We start from the raw sequence: 21,257 nt of genomic DNA, 5'->3' as shown, positions 1-21,257 counted from the left end.
GCCTTAAAATGATAGTATGTTACTGCACAATACACCAGAGTAAAGTCAGTTGCAACATAATTGCATGGGAGGGGTTATGATGTTATGAAAGAAGGTGACGTACAATGAGGAACAGGTGGCAATGTACACTCCTTCCATTTGCAGTACACCACAGCTGCACCGAGGGCACACCAACTCAGAGGTAAGGAAAGCTTCTAATTTTTGTTTTTGCGCTTGTTAATTGATGCATTTGATGATTTATTTTAATGTATGAATAATTGTGCAAATGTGGCATTTTCAAATTTAATTTGTTTGTAATGCAAATCTTTTGTGTAATGTCAATTAAACTATATGCTGCATCTCACATCCTGTCTCAAAACCGGTTTGACAGGTTAAATTTGTTTAAAAGGGTGGGGCAGGCAGAGTTATCTTATATCCTAAGTGTGTATTTATATCCTTTGTACAATCATTATTTTCTCCTCCCTCCAGTGATGGCTTCTTCCAGCAGTTCCAAGGCTGCAGAACAGTGCCTGTGTTCAATATGTCAGGATTTCTTCACCGACCCAGCAACCATTCCGTGTGGACACAACTTCTGCATGGAATGTATCACTAAACACTGGGACAGCAGTTTGGAGACTCGATGCCCTCTTTGCAAGAAGGACTTTCACTTGAGACCAGATCTTGACATCAACAGAGAGTTCAGAGATCTCATTGAACAACTGAAAAGGGTAGAAAGTCCTGTCCAACCTGGAGTAATACCATGTGATGCCTGCACAAAAATAAAGAGAGGAGCTTTAAAGTCTTGCCTGCATTGTGAAGGATCTTTCTGTAAAACACACCTAGAGCCTCATAACACCGTAGCAAAACTGAAGAAACACAAACTTATCAACCCTGTGGAGAATCTGGATGATTATATTTGCCCAAAGCATGAGAGTCCCTTGGAGCTGTTCTGCAGAGATGATCAGATTTGTGTGTGCAAGTCGTGTACGATAAAAGACCACAAAACCCACAACACTGTTACTGTAGAGGAGGAGAGTGAAGAACGGAAGGTGAAAGATGCTTAATCTATATTTATTTGTACTTTAATGACTTTGCCTTAAAAAAAAAAACGCTTCATTTCTGTCCACAGTCTCAGTTTGGGAGAAGGCAGGCTGAGGTTCATTTGATGATTCAGAACAGAATGAAGAAAATTGAAGATATCAAATGCTTGGTACAGCTCAGCAAGGTAAGTCTTGTTGCATGGTCATACAAAGTTTTAATGTGATCGAAACACAACAATGATTGATCTATTTAATTATGTACATAAATTGCATTTAAGATATACATTTTAGCAGTTCATTGTCAAGAGTGTTCTCTTCTAAACATATATAAAGATCTAAATGATAAGAAAAGATATAATAAAAAGAAGAAAATTACAAATCTTGGAAAATCTCTAGGGGCCGTGAAGTTGTCATAAGGGGACAAAAACATATACTGTGCACACGTGTATAGACCACATCCTGTAAAAATGACGTATGTTGCATTATGTGTGTGGGTGAACAAGTGGTCTGGGGAACAGGAGCATTGTTGTGTGTGACAATAGTTAGGAGTTAAATGTCTAGAAAGGTAGAAAACTGATCAAATAAAAAATGTGTGAATTGTTAATGCCATTGACGCAAACAGGAAAGCATTGAGGCAGGTAAAACCAAGCATTGAGGAAAGTAATGTAACAGTTAACGCACGCAGGAAATATGTGGACGCAAATAGAAGCAACATGTTCGCAAATGTAGAGATATTTTGAATCATTAGTGATTATAAAATGGGGCCTTTTTGAGCTCTCTAGCAGAGTTGTAGATGTGTGTGTGTGTGTGTGTGAGATCTTCTGGAGAGAGCAAGCGGAAGCCAGCCACAGACCGCGACCCTCAGAAAAAGACACCTGATTTTCATAAAGACAGCGCATATATTGAACAAAATATCCTCTGCAAGAAATAAGAAAATGAGAATGAGGACTGCCCTCAAAACTCTGTATAGTATTGTCCCAGTCTGTTTATTGCTGTAGAGTAAGAACCTTAGGCCTAGGGGGTACGGTAGAGATCAGAGTAGACCCTGATGAGATAATATAATCAAAGAAGAGAATATTATATGCCTTCCTAACTCCTCCAAAATCTATAAAGGTGGACCTTTTACAGGAATTGAGTAATATAAATAGAGGAAGTGGCTTGTTGTGACCAAGATAAGAGTTAAGCACATCATGCATTCTCTTCTCATTCACCCAAACGTCCCAATCAGAGCAATTTAGGCACAGATAGTGTTTGTGTTTTTTACGATTTGGGGATTGATTAAAAACAATATGAGCCTGAGGTGGGCTGTGTGTTGAGAAGTTTGATGAAGTGCTGTAGAATGCAAATCAACTGTCACACGAGCAAAAACGGACAGAAATATTTGCGTGCTAATAACGGGGAGTTTAATTTATCTTCATGAATGAATAGCCTAGGTATCTTCATATTTACTTGTATCTCTGACTGATTTTAAAGTGTCATTTGGTCACCACTACTAAAATAGGTCATACCATGAACAGTTGAAATATGCTAGAAAACCTCGCTCTTTTAAGAACATGCATTTATTGCATGAATTGGACCAAGAATGTAATGTAAGTGTATAAAATGCATATAGTTCAGTTGCAACCTTGCTGCTATACTGAATGCACAAGGCAAACTGTCTGCTTAAATAACAACCCTGAAATAAGAATGCGCTGTTTACCTTAAGATCAGCTTTGGGCAACTGTCAAACACGTCCGTCTACCCTAGCGCGTGTTTAAACAATGAAAAAGCAGTGCAGTGGAAAGGAAAAATGCATGATGGAAAAAATGTTCTGTTCAAGTTACGATTGTTACTGTATAGGCGTTTTCCGAAATGTCACTGGATAGTAGAAAAGTGAAAATGGTAGCATTTTTTTTATTAAAATTGAAAATAAGAGCTGTGATAAAAAATGTTCGTTATAAATAAACAAAGAGATAAGAATAGTTACAATAGAATATCTATCTATATCTGTCTAGTGTATTCTCTTGCATCTCATTTATCCGTTGCAACAAAAATGACCTGTGGGAATTGCCTTTAAATTCAAATCAATAATTCATGTCACATCCACATAATTATTTATCTGCTTGGTATCCACGTCATAAGACTTGACTGTACATTGTCCTTTATTTAGCAAAGCTCTGAAAAAGAGAAAGCGGACTGTGTTGAGCTGTTCAGGGATCTGCTCCGCTCCATTGAGAGCTGTCAGTCTGAGCTGCTGGAGGTGATGGAGCAGAAGCAGAAAGCAGAAGAGAAGCAGGCTGAAGAGCTCATTAGAGAGCTGGAGCAGGAGATCACTGAGCTGAAGAGAAGAAACACTGAGCTGGAGCAGCTCTCACACACTGAAGATCACCTGCACCTCCTACAGGTCAGTGTCTGTCTCTCTGCTCGCAGCACATCACAGGACAACACTCAACACGCTTCTCTCCTGCTGTAGACTTATCCATCCCTGTGCAGCCCGTTTGACACCAAGATCTGGACTGGGATCAGTACTGACACTTATCTGAGGGAGGACGCTCTGAGGAGAGCTCTATCAAAGCATCAAGAATTTCTCAATGGTGCAATGGTGAAGATTACAGGAGCTGGTGAGCTTCTCACTGTGATGATTAGAATGAAAACTGCTTGGTTTTTCTAGCATTTTTATTTTGAATTATTTGAATTTAATTATGCTTAAAAGCTCTACGACTTATTTACGTTCTTTAAAGAATACTAATCAAATGTATAAATTGTTTCCACAGAGCTGAGGAGGATTGAGAAGTTTACAGGTACAAGTCATCTGTGCCATTTCCCTACATTTAAACATTCATACACAAACATTAACACATTTATAGATGTATGGGTGTTTCCTCAACTATTTGGACTGTGTGAACTTTTTGAAAAAGAATCTCACTAGTTTAATTTGTCTACAAACAATGTCCAGCATTTGATATACATACATCACATGATTTTTTTTTTTATTTTTTTTTTTACTAAAAGTAATAAATAATATTTTTAAATTGAAAGTCTGGGACAAGTGTAAAACAATACAATCTATACATAAAGGGCATTTGAAAAGTAGCTAATATAAGTGATGAACACACATTGTAAAACATTTCCAGGAAGTTTTAATGGGACAATAACAAAAAAGAAAAAGTTAATGCAATACCCGTATACTATGGTTGTATTGTTTATCCTGTACTACGCAAGTATGTTAAAAGTCTGCTAAGTACATGTTCTGATCTGTCTCTCAGTGAATGTGACTATGGATCCTGACACTGCACACCCAAAACTCCTCTTGTCTGAAGATGACAAACAAGTTGGATATGGAGAAACACGACAGATTGTCCCAGACAATCCATGGAGGTTTGATAAATGTCCCAGTGTCCTGGGGAAGGAGGGATTCTCCTCTGGGAAATTTTATTTTGAGGTGCAAGTAGAAGGGAAAACTGAGTGGGACTTAGGTGTGGCGAGGGAGTCTGCTATCAGGAAGGGAATAATCACTCTGAGTCCAAAGAATGGACTCTGGACTCTATGGTTGAGGAATGGAAGCGAGTACAAGGCCTGTGACTGTCTGTCTGTGTCTCTCTCCCTGAGAGTGAAGCCCCAGAAGGTGGGTGTGTTTGTGGATTATGAGGAGGGTCTGGTCTCCTTTTATGATGTGGAGTCCAGGTCTCATATCTACTCTTTCACCGATCAGTCTTTTACTGAGAAACTCTATCCTTACTTCAGCCCAGGCTTTAATAATGGAGATACAAATTCAGCCCCACTGATCATCTCACCTGTCAGCAAGAATAAGTGGATTTTAGTCAATGATAACCATTTGTAGAAAAAAAATTGCTTTTCACAATCATGTTTCTAACATTACAGTAACACCTCAAATAAAGATGAATTTTAAATTCGTTTTATTGATGAATCGTATTGAATCATGACAGTAATTCACACACAAAAAAAATCATACCATTATCTCTATTATTTTGATGTTTTGTCTGATACTGAGACTGAATAGATAACACCATCATTTCAGGACCCTATTGTTTGTCTAATCACGTCAGGGTATTAAGACAACCAGGAAACGTCTTTTTGAGCAACATTTACTTTTACATTTTTAAATTGAAGACACTTAAACTTTGATTAGTTCACAGTCAGTGCTGGATTAAAGGTAAATCAATGTAAGTATCTCAACGCTGTGTCAGCTCATGTTTATATTAAAGATTTGTGCGGCAGCTAAACACTTTTCCTCAGAAATGTATTCTTGTTGTTAAAAATGACCAGATGATTTAACATTTAAAGCAAAGCACTTTATTGCTCAAATGTAACATGCATTTTCGCTCTCCACGAATGGAAGTAAAATATTAGATTAATAGGACAATATAGAAATATTAATGTATTCCATTTTGGTATAGGCTATCACTTTATTGTCAGTATGGCTTTAATCATTAAAGCCTCCAATCATGTCAGTTTGATATTTGTCTGGAATGCCGTTTCCGAACGCATGATTTATTTGAGTGTTTTTCATCACTGAGCGATTAAAAACTTAACCTTCGAACGAAAAACAAAAAATTCAAACATTGGCATCTCAAAACATTAGGGTTAACATTTCTCATTTAGTTTAACTTGATGTACTAAAACAACTAAACATAACTGTAAAGACAAATAAAAATGGCAAAATTACTAAAACTTTAACTAAAAATGAAAACGAATTCAAAATATTTATAAAATCGTGTCTCCTCAGAGCTGCAGTAGATGTGGCAGTAACAACAATGTGATTAAATTCAAATGCTGAACTCTATCAAACATCTTTGTTTTGAATACTTAACTCATCAAAATCTTTGAATTCTGAAGCTGTGATTCATTTATTCTGGATTCTCTTTCAATTGGATGTGATTCTGGGTCCTGATACAGCTCATCCAAAGCTCATCCTGTCTGAGACGAGACATGGAGACTAAAAGCAAGACATCCCACACAATGACAAGAGGTTTGATTTCTATCCTTGCGTCCTGACAAAAGAGGTTCTCCTCTGAGAGATTCTACTGTGAGGTGTTGGTAAAGGGGAAAACTGAGTGGGATTTAGGAGTGGTCAGAGCATCTGCTTAAATGGGGATCGTCACACCATTTCCTGAGACTGGTTTCTGAATTGTGTGGCTGAGGAACCATAAAGACTATGAGGTTGTCAATGAATGATTATCTTGTTTTTCTGTCTCTGACAGTTAAGCCCTGGAAGGTGGGTGTGTTTGTGGATTATGGTCTCCTTTTATGGTGTGGAATCCAGGTCTCATATCGACTCTTTCACTAAGAAACTCTTCATCCCATGTTTTAATAGAAAAGGTAAAAACTTAGCTCCTCTGATCATCACAACTGGCAATTACAATGAATGAACAATTTACATTTCAAATTAAAAGATAAATAAATAAATAGAAAAAGTGTGAAATAGAAAATATGTATTAATATAATATCTAAGGATATGGAGGCTCATTGGCAGCATGTACTCTGACCCTGGCTGATGAACACTTCCTGTAGATGAGCACTGCAGCAGACAGTAGAGAGAAAGCAGCCATGATGCTCAGCACTGCTGCCACGATGATCTCTGGCTCAGACACTGTGACTGAGGAGAGAGGCACGAGGTTGGGATGAGGAGTGGCGTCTTTCTCCTTCACGTCATGATCACTACGATACAGAAAAGATATATTACTCCTATAGAGACTCAATTCAAAATTCAGTTATGTAACTGCTGGCATATTGTGATGAAGGTAATTTACATTAGAAAATAATTTAAGATTTGAAAACAAAACAAAAAGGATTAGACTAACCTCTCAATGGATGCGCTAATGTTAAGAAGGTTATCTGCCTTTTGCCTTGATGTAGGAGGAGCTAAATCAGAATATTTACATAATCTGTTGTCTGGGCAGAAAATGAATCCCTGATAACCAGATACCTATACAATTTAGAGACAGAAAGTTATAACAAATAGCCCAGTGATGTGAAACAAGTGTTAAATGATTCAGTCATTAGCTAACCTGCAGGATTCAAATGAGTTTTACTTAATGTTTTCAGAGATAACCAATGAGTTTCTCACAAACCTCAACACTCTTGCCTGCTGGACAATCCAACCAATCAGAATCCTTTACTTGAATTTGATAATTGTTTCTTCCAGTGCATCTGTGTCTGTAACAGTGACCTGCCACTGATGCACGGGATGAGGATGAATGATTCTAAAAAAGTTAAAACAGCCTTTACTAGTGGGTCTAAATATCTGAAAACTGTAGCTTTGCCATATTTAAACATTTATAAATATGTTTGTACATAAATGTGAGAACATGTGGTACCAGTCTGGTGAGGTTGGATATGAAACAGCGGCTGTCTGAGCCATATATCTCTCCACTTTCTTCATTCATTCCACTCCTCTCATTCTCCTTGTTCCAGCATTCACTCTGTTGAAGAAAAGTGGCATTACGCAGTGATAATCATGTGGGAAGTTTTGCTAAGGTGACAACAATGTGAGGGACCGGTGAAAGAGAAAAATAACTCACAGCATTTGCCAGGGGTTTGAAAATGTGGCAGCCATCCAGGTACGGATCGGTGAGACACTCCCCCTTGTGGAAGTGAAGGTAATGACAACCCAATGCACTGGGAAGAAGACAGTGGACAGTTTATGCATCACATTTAATACTCTTTTAAATAATTAGTTTTACCAACTTTAGAAAAGCCATTTCAACCTCTTTACTGTTTAATAAGCTCACCATTCAAACATGCAAAATATAGTTTCCTTTAAATCAGTGTCAAAATAACTGATTATTCAAAGAGGCTTTATTTGTTTGATTACCTGTCTGTGCAAAAGAAAGTTGAAGAATTGTGACAGGTAGAGAGGGACCCGAACTGACTGCCTTCACCTAAAACACACACAGAAACACACATCAAGAGTGGTAAAACAGTGAACAGGCAAGGTTTGACTCCAGCATCGACAAGTGCATGATATGTCTCTTTATGTATGTAAACCACCAAACTAGTTTTAATAGCGGATGTCTTACCCTCTCCCCACACCAGGCTCTGAGCTCGGCTAAAGTTCACTGAATACCAGCCTGTATCCTGGAGGGCAGCGAGTGTGATGGGATCGATGCGAATCAGAGACGGCTCCACCAGTGAAGCTGCCATGATGGAGCCCTGAAGCACACGGGCCTCCCAGTGTGATGAGAGACCGTCTGAACCAACATCCTGAGAGGAAGAGACAGAGGGAGTGACTGAGTGTATCATCTGTGTTTTACATTAGGCAGCAGTTATTTACATTAAGAGACTTAGATGCTATTACACTAAGTGCAAACAGTAATAGATACTATTCAAAGTGTAAATAGCCAACCAGTTTAGCAATTTGCACTCAGTAAAAAAAAAAAAAAATAGACACTGTCTTTACATTGACATTACATCATTTTGTTTGTGTGTACTTCAATTTCAGTATCCTCAAATTTAACAAAGTTTCTGGGTTAACGTTTGAAGTCACAAACAAAATTTTTTTACCAAATCACTGTGTATCAAATCACCAAATGTAATGTATTATTTTTGGAAATGGAAACATAGCACTTCCATTGTTTTAGGAAAATGTACTGTACCATTACTACAGTATCATTGTAGTGCCATGATTTATACTTTTATTAAAAATGTTGAGGTCTGTATAATTTGTTAATGTTTATGAAAGAAGTCTCTTGATGCTCACCAAGGCTGCATTTATTTGAACAAAATACGGTAAGAACAGTAATATTGTGAAATATATTTAAATAATTGTTTTCTATTTCAATATATTTTAAATTGATCTTTTAGCAGCCATTTAGGGAAGCTTGTTTTCACCATGGAATAAAAAAATTCTAAAGGTAATTGCGACTTTTTATCTCGCAGTTGTGACTTTTTTTCCTCAGAATTGTGAGATATAAACTTGCGATTGTGAGAACTGTGAGATATTAACTCGCAATCAATTGCGTGAAAAGTCATAGCTGAGACATAAAGTCGCAATTGCGAGGAACAAGTCAAAAATTCGATTATATACCTTGCAGTTCAGACTTTTTTCTCAGAGTTGTGAGATATAAACTGCAATTTTTGAGTTATAAAGTCCAATTCTGAGGGGAAAAAAATCAGCTCACAATTTTGAAATTGTCTTGCAATTGTGACTTTATATCTTGCAATTCTGAGGGGGAAAAAGTCGTAATTATAAAAAAAATTATTCAGTGATGTAAAAAACTTCCATTGGCATTACTCCAGTCTTCAGTGTCACATGATTCTTCAGAAATCATCCTAAGAAGCTAATTTGGTGCTCAAGAATCATTTCTTATTTTTATCAATGTTGTTAATTGTTTTTTTAATCAATAATTGTTTATATTTGAAATATGTTTTTGTAACAATGTAAAAGTCTTTAATGCCACTTTTGATTAATTTAATGCATCCTTGCTAAATTATTAATTAATTTTGCTTAATATAAAAAATGACTGACCTCAAACTTTTGAAAGTATGTGGTAATTCTTGTTAGCCTGACTATGTCAGACTTCTTACTTCCGCTCAAATTCATTTCGCTTCTGTACTCAGTCTGAGACAGCGTAATAGCTTTCCGTTTTCCTCCGGCCTGAAAACAGCCGGCCAATCAACGAACAGAGGGCGGGCTGAGAGCCGTGACGTAGACACTGATTGTACCGTGGATGCGTAGATTTACTTCACATAATCTGCAAAAGTCGTTCACAGCCATGTTCACTCTGGTATTTCGCTCGATGGTTTTGTTTTCGCATCATACTACATCTGTTTACAGTGGAAGTTAGATGCGGCTGAGCATCCGCATAACACACGCCATAACCAAACGTTATGTGATTGGCTTACGGGAACCAATGATTTTAAACTTCAGACAAGCGCCTCCCCGCGAGAAAGAAAACGCTTTTCAATTATGCCATGCCAGACTCCTGTCTACGAAGCAAAGCGAAGTAGCAGAGTTTGGCATTACCAGGCTAAATTCTTGTATCAAGGTGATAACATCACGGTATCATGTCACTGCCACAGTAGCGTTTTGTACGTGGTGGGTACCTTGTTCTCTAATGGAGCTCCAAGGTCAGCGTGGGTAGAGTTGAGATGTTTCTGCATTGCTCTGATCACAGTAGGAGAATAGAGTCTAACCTGCCCCATCTCATCTGTGCTGATCACCTGACCATAAGGCCAGCAGTCTACACCAGCTTCATAATACACACAATGACAAAAATTACCAGCAACTGCACAACAGGGCTACAATAAACACCATAACTCTAAAAGATATGTATTCAGTTACATAAAGAAAATTTTGAAAAATTAAGCTCTGTTACTTATGGAAGCTTGTTTCCGAGACCCAGAAAAAAATAAAAAACATTTTAAAAGATAATTACTACTTTTTATATCACAATTTATATTTTTTCCCTCACAATTGCGAGATATAAACTTGCAATTCTGACTTAATAACTCGCAATTCTAACTTATTTTCTTGCAATTGCTAGTTTATAACTTTATAACTTACTATTTTGAGTTTAGGCCTAACAATTCTGAGAAAAGAAGTCAGAATTGCGAGATATAAAGAGTTTTTTTTCAGAATTGCGAGTTTATAACTCGCAGTTGCAAGTTTTTATCACGCAATTGCAAGAAATAAAGTCAGAATTGCGAGATGTAAATTGTGACTTTTTACAATTATTTTTTATTCTGTGGCGGAAACAAGCTTCCATAGTTATTACCCTGAGAGGAGAGAGAACAATCCTTCCATCGGCTGAAGAGCTCTTTGCTGAAGCCCAACACGTGGAAAAGCTCATGGATCACAGTCTGGACCAAAACAAAGATTACAAATAATGAATGTTGTATTCTCAATGTTTCCTACTGTACTCTAACTGCAGTTCACCTTCTCTTCTCAAACACACATTCACAGTCACCTGCACATAGCGCTCATGTGTGTATCTTTCCGTACTGAGCGGCTCTCTACAGATGACCATAGTCCCAGCCAGAGGACGCCCCTCTGAATCTGCCTGACAGTGAGCAGCGTAAGCCAGTATACTAGACTGAGACAGGCATGTAAAAATGTTACAAGACACTTTATGACAACCTGCATTAATCTCAGTAGAGTCATAGTATCTACCTCTGCTCTGCATTTATCTGTGCTGTGAGTGAACACATAGAGCAGGAAGTCAGTGTCAGGAACTCCCGCCCCCTCTGGCCTCAGCACTGTCGGGACGGGATGCTCAGGATGTGGATAAACAGCACAGCCATTTAGGTGCTCATCTGGGATCTGTAAGCAGGCAAGACTGAATAATAAGTGCAATATTTTGAGTAGTAGTAGTATGTATGAAACGAGACTCACATTCACGCAGAAGCAGCTCTCGAATCTGTAGTTCTCTTTGGCTCTGCCACATCTGAGGAGAATGACACTGGTTGACTTATTAAAATACATTTATAAAATCAGTAAAGATGAAAAGTCAATTGAGCAAGTGCTTCTACAAACACTACTGGCACAGAAAAAAACAATGACAGAGCAGTTCAGTGAGAGTCAGAGAAGAAGAGTAAAAAGTTTGTCTGTATGTTATTCTTTTCTTTCTTTTCTTTTACTTTGTGATACGGACCTAAGGGTCTAAAATGAATGAATGAATGAATGAACGAATGAAACATACTTCATGTGGTTAACAGTGCTACTGTTTCTCCAGATGAATTTGCAGTATTTGTTTATGTCTCTGTTCAGCAACAGATTATCTGGAACTCGTCTCACTACGAACAAACATCCACAAAAATGTTGCTAAAGAGGAAAGGATTGGGAAGAAAATCGCTCAATATTTGACTTTTCAGTACTCCACATAAAACAACTACTCACCTGCAGTGTAGTTGGGGAAAGTTACTTTTAAAAGTAATGCATTACAATATTGCATTACTCCCCCCCAAAAAAGTAACTAATTGCATTAGATTACTTTTGCGTTACTTTTTCTCACCTGGGCTGGGCTCGCTTGTTTGTTTTTTAATAACAACAAGAAAAGTTATATTTTTGGCAAAAGTTAAGGCCCCTTTCACACCAAAAGTGAAATGAATAAGCCTCAGGCAGAAGGAAATGCATATTTACGGCTGTACAGTAGAGGGCGCAGCTCAAACAAACCTTTCAGCTGTTCTGTCATTCTAGATTAAAGAACAAGAATAGGATACAGGAGAAGGAAAGTATGGTTGGATTAGATCATTGAAGGTCAGCAGCAAAGATATTGGTTAATAAAGTGATATTAAATACATAAAGTATATTTGTGTAATTTAATAGGCCTGTAGTTAATTATTAAAGTTTTGCGTAAAATTCTGAAATTGTATTTTACTGTTTTTATTCATTTTGAGGAATACTGAGTGTTTTCGTGCAAGTGAGATGAGTAAATGCATGTTCACGTTTAGTCTAGAACTAAAACAACCATCATGTTTGAACAGCGCACACAACACCTCACTTTATTTCTCTCAACATGGGGACAGGAGAGCTGTCCATCAATAAATGTGAAAAAGTAACTAGCGTTACTTACCGGCTATTTGAAAAAGTAACTTAGATATTTTGTTGTAAGTTGAAAAAGTAATGCGTTACTTTACTAATTACTTGAAAAAGTAATCTGATTACGTAACTCAAGTTATTTGTAATGAGTTACCCGAACACTGCTCACCTGACAGTAAACTGGAAACTTCGCTCACAGCCTCATCGACTGCGGTCATTATTCTCTCTCTCTCCCAGTCTGAGAGGGCGGGGCTTTCTGAGGGGATCCAGACCTTGATCCTGATTGGTTGTGGAACCGCCATGGATTCAGCAAGTTTCTCTGCTCTTTTAGGTCTCTGGGGCGCTAGATTCTCCGCGGTTTCACGCAAGGACCAATGAGCAGAGGCGTTTTGACCAGTGGGCGGGGACACGACTTTGATTGATCTCTGAACTTGGTCAAAGATGCACTTCCCCCAAGTACATGGAAACCATGGCAACAGTAATATGCCAATACAAACACAAGGCGCAAAATGCATTATCTAGTAGTTTATCATAAAAGACAAAGAAAAAGCCCAAAAAGAACAATTATAAAAAGTTGGACCGACTAACTTAAATTTCACCGTGGTTTTCCGTGGTATTTGTTATACAATAAGTACTGCAATAATTCTTAACACAAACAAGAACAAATTATCTTCAGAAAGTAATTTACCGTTCAAAATTTTGGGGTCTGTAAGATTTTGAATGGTTTCTGGATGAAGTCTCTTATGATCACCAAGAAGAGAAATTGAAATATTACAATTAAAATAACTAATTTCTATTAATACATTTTAAAATTTTATTTAATCCTGTGATGGCAAAGCTGAATTTTCAGCATTACTCCAGTCTTCAGTGTCACCTGATCCTGTTGGAAACAGTTGTGCCATTTCATTTTTTGTGGAAACTTGACTTTATGATGAAAAGACAAGAATAGCATTTGTTAGATTTTTTTATTTTTATTATTACTGACCCCGAATTTTTAACATTAAAACAAATAGAAACGTTTTCCTTCACACAGACAAATATTTAATCAATAGATTCCTTACCAGCATCAGTCCTTTAGCTTGTATTTGGAGATGGTGAACTAGGAAACTTGCATATCTGTTTGCTTCCTTCTCTTCTGAGCAGAAAGATCCTCCTCCTCAGGATGTGAAGAAACTGAGGCAATGCAGGCTTTGAAGTGCAAATAAGACAATCACCTCTCATAGTTTCAGTAGAACTAATGCTTTATATTCCCTTAAAAGGGAAAGTCACATTCCTCACCTGTAACACTTGCATTCTAGATTTTTTTTTAGATCTATGTTGACAGCATGAACTGTTTTTTACCTTGCAGTATCCATTCAGCTTTAAATTGTGCAAATAAAGTCTTTACATTCCCAGCAATTTTCACAAACACACAAGAAACTAAACCGCAACATTAGAATTGGCAAATCAAATCACACAAGGAAGAATAAAAGTGCAAATCATTTTATTCTTTGTAGATTTTCCAGCTGGTTTAGCAAATATATACAGTGAAATTCATCCTTATATCATCAGTTCATCAAAGATAATTCCCACCCACGTCTTTCTAGTCACCATTCAGCAGATGAGAGTTCAACATCTCGGCATTAAAAATACAGAGTAAAAACAACATTGACAGGGTAAAAGAAGGAGTGAACTGACAGATCTTAACAGCAGCTGAAATCAAGTGACTATAGATATGGCACTACGACTGGTCACCCATTTATTGTCCACTGAGCCAGAAAAGTATGAAATCTAAACTTTTCACTTTGAAAGACATATTCAAGTTATTGTGATATGGTGATGTCATTCAGGTTGGTGGTGCATGAGGAGGTGCAAGTGAAACCTCCAAGAAGGATTGTCTCTACTGAGTGGCTTCCCACTTTCAGCTAGTTCACTCTTTCATACACACACACACACACACTCACTCACTATCACTCACTCACAACACACAAGTCTTTATTATTAAGTTATTGCCACAGTTGCCATGCACTACCATATACATAGCGAGGGTGATTTCTATATCTATGTGTAAACTTTTGTGCAAGTGTGTTTGGCCCTACGTGCAAGCACATACGCAGTCACATACTGTCTAGTGATGTACAGGAAGCTCAATCAAAGGCACTTCTGAGGAACACACAATAAAATGTGGCCTGTAGCATTATGAGGTAAACTCACATGTATGTACATCACACAACCATGTCTGCAGATAAAAAAAAAGAAGCAATTCTAACTAAAATCAATCTTTTTAACCAACATTGCGGCAAAAGATCACACAGAGGAACATTATCGTAAGCCAGATGGGGGAGATTCTTTGTGCAAATGCTCTTCCATCATACTCAACCATTTAGATAAGTGCACAACCAACACACATCTGTACACACGCAGTCGCTTGTCAAAATATTTTTGACACACATTAATTCAATACTTTTTCTTTTAAGTCAGGAAAACAGATGCTCAAATACAAGTTAAGGCACCAAGCCAGCACAAGAAGCAAACATGGTGACGCTTACGTGCTGAAAGGAGGAAGGCAGGGAGAGCGAGAACATGGTGAACTGAGAGACAGATCAGGAAGGGAAAAGAAAGTACGAGTCGCTCATGTCAGCATGGGGATATCATCATCAGAGGTTGTGTCATCAGAGAGAGGGATCAGCAGCACTTCATCTTCTGAAGAAGAACAGGAAAAAGAGGGGGATGCGGAAAGAGGAAGAGAAGTAGGGGACGGGGAGGATCTGAAACGGGAAATGCTCCGCCCCAGCGAGTGGAAGAGAGATGCTAGGGAAGGGCTGCTCGGGGGGATAGTGATGATGGGTGCGGTCTGTTGTGTTTCAGGGGCTTCAATTGGATGGACAGAAAATGGAGGTGGGGGAGAAGGAGGTGGAGGAGCCTCCGCTTGCAGCTGTGTTTCTGTCTGTTGGGATAAACACAGTTTTTGAGGCAAGGACTGACTGGCAGCCTCTGTAGCCACTGAGGAGACTCCAGGACTTGACTGATTGGGCTCGGTGCTAGTATTAGCGGCTTCTGTCTGTTGGGAGGAAGAGGCTGTGGTCTGTGTTGGCCTGGGTGCGGGCCGGGGAAGTAAGCCCCATCTTCGTAGGCGTCGCACAGCTCTGCGGACGAACCGGGGCCTGCGTCTTCGCCGTAGAGAGGAAGCATTGTCTTGCCTGAGGAGCTGTAGTATTCCTCTCAGAGAGAGTGAGACAGTCTGAAAAAAGATTGTGGAAACAAAAACATGCAAACGTGAAAAACCAAACAAATTTTTTTCTACACTAGACTAAATACACAACCATTCCAAAGTTTGGGATCGGTAAGGTTTTAAAAACGTTTTTGTGTCTCTTATGGTCACCCAGGCTGCATTTATTTGATCAGAAATACAGTAAACCGGTAATATTGTGAAATATTATTACAATTTAAAATATCTGTTCTCTATTTTAATGTATTTTCATTATTGATTATTATGTATAATAAATATTACAATTATACATTTAAATGTGATGCACTGCATATTTCTCATAAAATTGATGTATTAAAACAGTAACAAGAGCTCTTACCTCATTGGGGTTCTCAGTAGGGAAGTCTTCCACTGGTGGAATGATTCCCTGAGCAATCAGCTGACCATAAGAGGGCGGGGCCTGCTGCTGGATCATTTCAGCCTCCTGACGACTGATTGGTGCGAACATGCTGAGAAGGCAAGAGAAGAGTATACAGAAATATTGTCACTATTATAACATAATATTTCACATAATGATGTCCTGATCTTTCTCAGAAAAAATAAAAATAAAAATCAATGACATTGGAAAATTATTATATTTGGAAAATTATGTTCATTTTTGTAGTTATTATCTGGTTTAGATGGTTTTACCTGTACTCTCGAGTGCGTAGTGAGTACAGCTTGCAGGTGCAGCCCATTGCAATGACTAGCAGAAGTCCGCAAACTAGGCTTCCAACGGTAGCTGCGGTTATGACCTTTCGGGGCAGGGTCACAGTGCAGTTAAGCTCATCGGTGCCATCCTTGCAGTCCACCTGTCCGTCACAACGCCAGCTCTCAAACACACACCTGCTCAATCAATTAAACATCGGCAGATTTTAAACGCAAAAGCCAATCATATGGAGGGCAAAATATATACACTACCATTAAAACATTTGGGGTCAGTGAGAAATTAATATTTCCATTCAGAAAGGACGAATTAAATTAACTGTTCAAAAGTGAGAGTAAAGAGTTTTACTTTGTTACAAAAAAACTATTTTGGTAACACTAGTTAATGTATTAACTAACATGAACTAACCATGAGCAATACATTTGTTACTGTATTTGTTCATCTTTGTTAAAATACATAAAAATACAGCTGTTCATTGTTTGTTTATGTTAGTTCACAGTGCATTAACTAATGTTAACAAGATTTTAATAAAGTATTAGTAAATGTAGTGATTAACAACGATTAATAAATGCTGTATAAGTGCAGTTTATTATTACTTCATGCCAACTAATGTATTTAACTAATGAACCTTATTGTAAAGTGTTATCACTATTTTAAATAAATGCTGTTTTATTTAACTTCCTATTCAAAGAATCCTAAAAAAAAAAAAAAAAAATTACCACCGTTTTCACTAAAATATTAAACAGCAAAACTGTTTTCAACAATAATAAGACATAATTCTTGAGCATCAAATCAGCATTGGGTCATATGACATTTAAGAATGGCTGCTTAAAATTCTGCTTTTCCATCACAGGAATAAACTACATTTTAATATATATTCAAATAGAAAACAGTTTTTTTATTTTATTTGTAATGACATTTCAAATTGCTATTGTTTTGTACTTTATTTTTATATAAAAAATGCAGCCTTGATCGTGAGAGTCTTCACTAAAAATACTTATAAAATCTTACCAACCTCAAACATTTAAACAGTGGCGTATACTCGTTTATGAACACATACAAACCTGTCACTGTCGCAGTGAAAGGTCCCAGGTTGGCAGATGGTACATTCTCTTTCATCAGTTCCATCTGCACAGTTGAGCTGGTAGTTGCAGCGCTCATGAATCGAGTAACAGACCGGTCGGTCCTGCGGGCGGCTTGCTTTCTTAAGTCCTCCCATCCCACAGAGGAAGTGCCCAGCTTGGCAGCCCCAGCATCCTTCCTCATCCAGGCCCGTTTCAGGACAGTCCCAGTGCCCATCACAACGCTGCTTTGGGTTGTAACAGCCTCCCAGTGATCCCCCACAAAGCTCCTCCCAGGGAAGGCAGTAATCCGAGATGCGATAGGTCGCATTAAAGCCACGCCCTTCAAACGAAGGCTCCATACGGTATATCAGGGAAAGCAAGCCGGTGTGGGATTCAACCTCTACTGCTTTGCTATTGGACACGGAGTTGATCTGTAATTGTCAATGAGAGGGGATGTAAGACTTATCCATATCATCAAAGTTTGAAGTGGTATAACAGTTTAAAGAAACAAGATTGAGATAGATTAATCTGCATTGATCAATCACAAGCAACATCATCTCACAGACAAAGAGTAAAACTCACTGTTTTAATGACGTTGCCTGAGCCGTGGCGCTGGTCTGTGATTTTGATCATGTCTCGGGGTCCCAGTTCCAGTTGTTGAAGCTCTAATTTGAGTGGTCGTGAATCCTGAGGATCAACTGTCCACACACACAGCAACGGTTGTCCCGTTTGTAAAGGGGGAGTAAACGACCCATAAAATGCACTCAAATATCCCCCACATGGTCCTCCTTGGGGCAGCAAGGCAAAATCAGGGATTTTCGGTGGCGGTACATCTGTGCTGGATAATGGGATCACCAAGGTGCTGGTTTCAGCTGGAAGGAGGTGATTTACGTCATCTATGGGTGGTTCAGGGCTAACATCGTCACATCCGTCCTCGTCAGAGCCAAGTTCATCACCCACACCAAGGCATTCAACTCGTCCGTTACAGCGCCACGATGCCGGGAGACAACGTTCACTGTAACATTCAAACTCGCCTTGAAAACAGGGACCTGAGTCTGGAGAGGTGGGAGAAAGACAAATGAACCCTGTTAAACACATACTCAAGAACAGTTTTTACAGTCTTCTGGATAAAGTCAGTGACAGGGCAGGAACTGTGAAAACTTCCCTTCAATGTGTTCTACCCTACCTTTAATATATGAAAGACGGAACCCTGTTACTGGGTAGAAGTGAGTGAGGAAGTGGTGCGTCACTGTAATGTTTCCCCCTGTCATCTCAAATGGTGCTGGAAGTTGGTAACCGCAGAGTTTGAAAGGGCTGCCAGTGAGTGGAACCACGGACACCCATTCCCGGCCACATCGCATATTAAACTGGGAAAAACTTCAAAAGAGATGGACACAAATGAAATGGCAGGTGATTAAAAAATTGACCATTTACTGTGTAAGGATCAAAGCAATCTCTCACCTTGTTAACAACAAAAGCCATTTGTTAACATATTTGTAAACTTAGATATGCTCATCATTAGGCTGACTTTCACTTTTCACATTCATATAGTTCATATATGCATAGAAGCTTTAATATTTATATTTCCAACGATCCAAAAAAAGGTTCAATAAAATATTATTAGTACCTGATGATGACACGCTCCCCAACTTTTGAGGTTATCAGCCAACTGCAGTTGAGTGGACGGGAAGACCAGGAATGGTGGGCAGAGTTATGAATCTCTCCTTGTCTTTGTTGTAGTATTTTGGGTGAATGATCACAACGAGCTGAAACAGACAGTTAAAGCAAAAATATCTTTACGGTTTTATTGTGCTCTAGCCCTAAATTTCTATGTGAAATCACAATAGACGATCTGTTATCTGAGAACCATTTCTTTGCAAATTCCTTTCTTCTGCTGAACACAAAAGAAGATATTTTGAAGAATGTGCGTAACCAAACAGTTGATGGACCCCACTGACTGCCATAGTATGGAAAAATAATAATAAGTGGACCCCATCAACTGTTGGGTTACCCACATTCTTTAAAATATCTTCTTTTGTGTTCAGCAGAAGAAAGAAATTCATACAGCTTTGGAACAACTTGATGGGAAGTAAATGATGACATTAATTTTTAGGTGAACTATCCCTTTAATCTCTAATCCTTTAGTTTTTGACTTCACCTTCTCGATGACTATTTTAGTCAGGAATGTTGCATTTTCAACTGGTTCATTGGGTGTGAATTAAAATAAGCGTTCAGACTGAGAAACAAACAAAGAGATGTCAAGCTCCTCCTTACCGGCACTCAAGACCAGCTCCAGGGTGCAAGGAACTGTGGGAGAAAAAATAGAAATCACATATAAGACAAAGAATACCAGATGTGGCTTATTGCCATTTATCATGATGTAAATACAATCAATCTTATGTTTATGTTACCTTGCTTGACTGTAAAGTCACCATAGTAACCTTTGGTTAAGTCAAGGTCAGTATTTCAATCAACATGAAAAGTCTGCTTCAGATTTATATAATAACATACCTGCATGATACACAGTCAAGGACAAAATCATGATATCTTACCTGATAAAAACAAAAGACCTAAGACGTAAAGGCTGTGAGAAATAGACATTCTAAAAAGCCAATGACTGTCGTTGTTTCATAAAACACAAATAAAATAAAAAACTATTTATGGCAAAAATGTGGTCGGTAGATCCATCAGCTCGCCACAATTAAAAGCGGCACCATCACCAATGCGTCCTGTTGGAAGTGTTTAGCTGTAAAGACAAAAATAAACACCATAAACTAACCGTTTCAGACAAAGACAACACTGACAACTGAAGCTCAGTGCCTGACCAGCATTAGCTTTCAAAAACAACTGCTTCAATCAGAAACTCAACTCGATGGCATAACCTCGACAAAAGTCAAATACATGGATTCGAATTAAAATAGTCGGTAATTGACAACAACAAAATCGCACAGAATGTCTTTCGGACAGACTTCCTGTCTCGCTCTCTTCCCAGCAGTGACGCAACTCGGTGTTAGGCAGAGTAGCCGTGTACTGTTTATAAACGAAACATTCAAACTATTCAGTGACACTTCATACATATAGTCAGAACATATAATTCAGGGCATTTACTTACGTTTCGCCGTAAAAAACTAAGACGACCAGCGTCTAAACTGACTGACTGTTCCGAAAGTTTCGTTTCCGACTTCTAACCAGCCTTTCTCGTCTGATTTTTGCTAACGCTAGCTGGCTTCCTGCTACTTACTTTACTTTATATTAGGACACTATTAAGACCTGATACCACACTATAAACTATTCGCAATGAGATTCTATGCGTTCTTTCGTATAGTATTGTTTTGTGACTTTATCTTTACCGTACCTTTTCTTCTTCTCTCTTGTTGACATTCGTTCTCAGTCACTTCCGTAAGTTCTGTTTCGTAGGTGGGAGACGATACACCACCCAACTACGTTTCAGTGACGCTATATGCGCGCTGCTTTCTGCTTGTAATGTTCGCCTTTCCACACTAGATGTCATAATTTAGCGCTTTATTTTCAGCATTGCCATGGATTGTTGTAATACACTACTAGTCTCCACATTGGTACTGTTTTTTTTTTAAGTAGGCCACACTAACGTTACCTGTTGAAAGTTTGAACACACCTACTCATACTGTTTTCATCATTTTATAATATTAAAGTATTCACTATAATAATAATTATAATAAACCATGTATTTCTGTATCCAGTGGAATCTTGTCAATCGAATATATTATTATTATTAATAATAATATTAGTATTATAATTCATATAACATATATTATTATTATTA

General features: G+C 38.2%; 3 protein-coding genes across 4 annotated transcripts; 1 reads left to right on the top strand and 2 right to left on the bottom strand.

Moving 5' to 3' along the window:
* The first annotated feature begins 136 nt into the window (after positions 1–136).
* Positions 137–4,914, top strand: LOC311286937 (E3 ubiquitin-protein ligase TRIM39). The gene is made up of 7 exons (XM_084403408.1): positions 137–181; positions 469–1,028; positions 1,109–1,204; positions 3,169–3,402; positions 3,472–3,619; positions 3,773–3,799; positions 4,265–4,914. Exons 2-7 carry the CDS (start codon positions 471–473, stop codon positions 4,837–4,839), a joined length of 1,638 nt encoding a protein of 545 aa, XP_084259534.1. The 5' UTR covers positions 137–181; positions 469–470; the 3' UTR covers positions 4,840–4,914.
* A 1,446-nt stretch (positions 4,915–6,360) lies between these two features.
* cirop (ciliated left-right organizer metallopeptidase) lies at positions 6,361–12,716 on the bottom strand (the record flags this gene model as incomplete). Its single annotated transcript, XM_084403412.1, has 14 exons — positions 6,361–6,677; positions 6,821–6,945; positions 7,091–7,222; positions 7,337–7,441; positions 7,541–7,637; positions 7,834–7,900; positions 8,039–8,222; positions 10,065–10,210; positions 10,736–10,820; positions 10,928–11,053; positions 11,131–11,280; positions 11,353–11,404; positions 11,660–11,753; positions 12,668–12,716. The coding sequence occupies 14 exons, from the start codon at positions 12,714–12,716 to the stop codon at positions 6,467–6,469; spliced, it is 1,623 nt and encodes a 540-aa protein (XP_084259538.1). The 3' UTR covers positions 6,361–6,466.
* A 1,248-nt stretch (positions 12,717–13,964) lies between these two features.
* On the bottom strand, positions 13,965–20,911 carry lrp10 (low density lipoprotein receptor-related protein 10). Of its 2 annotated transcripts, XM_084403396.1 has the most exons (10): positions 20,811–20,911; positions 20,008–20,201; positions 19,730–19,762; positions 19,083–19,221; positions 18,642–18,832; positions 18,038–18,510; positions 17,456–17,886; positions 16,376–16,570; positions 16,065–16,194; positions 13,965–15,718 (listed from the first exon to the last, which is right to left on the bottom strand). In XM_084403396.1, exons 2-10 carry the CDS (start codon positions 20,054–20,056, stop codon positions 15,110–15,112), a joined length of 2,250 nt encoding a protein of 749 aa, XP_084259522.1. In that variant the 5' UTR covers positions 20,057–20,201; positions 20,811–20,911; the 3' UTR covers positions 13,965–15,109. The 2 variants fall into 2 exon arrangements, with proteins under 2 accessions (XP_084259522.1, XP_084259521.1); XM_084403395.1 differs by lacking the exons at positions 20,008–20,201; positions 20,811–20,911 and having other exon boundaries at positions 19,730–19,967.
* Between the last annotated feature and the right edge of the window lie 346 nt (positions 20,912–21,257).

The sequence above is a fragment of the Rutilus rutilus genome (genome assembly GCF_951802725.1).
Source record: "Rutilus rutilus genome assembly, chromosome: 3".
NCBI lineage: Eukaryota > Metazoa > Chordata > Actinopteri > Cypriniformes > Leuciscidae > Rutilus > Rutilus rutilus.
This window is presented reverse-complemented; position numbering and strand designations above follow the sequence as displayed.

Coding starts and splice junctions, on each gene's coding strand:
- LOC311286937 (XM_084403408.1), top strand. CDS start 471: ATGGCTTCTTCCAGCAGTTCCAAGGCTGCAGAACAGTGCCTGTGTTCA. Junction 1,029..1,108: donor AGGAGAGTGAAGAACGGAAG/GTGAAAGATGCT, acceptor TTCTGTCCACAG/TCTCAGTTTGGGAGAAGGCA. Junction 3,403..3,471: donor ATCACCTGCACCTCCTACAG/GTCAGTGTCTGT, acceptor CTCCTGCTGTAG/ACTTATCCATCCCTGTGCAG.
- lrp10 (XM_084403395.1), bottom strand. CDS start 19,832: ATGATAAATGGCAATAAGCCACATCTGGTATTCTTTGTCTTATATGTG. Junction 19,222..19,729: donor GGAGCTGGTCTTGAGTGCCG/GTAAGGAGGAGC, acceptor TGTCTGTTTCAG/CTCGTTGTGATCATTCACCC. Junction 16,195..16,375: donor CTACGCACTCGAGAGTACAG/GTAAAACCATCT, acceptor TTGCCTTCTCAG/CATGTTCGCACCAATCAGTC.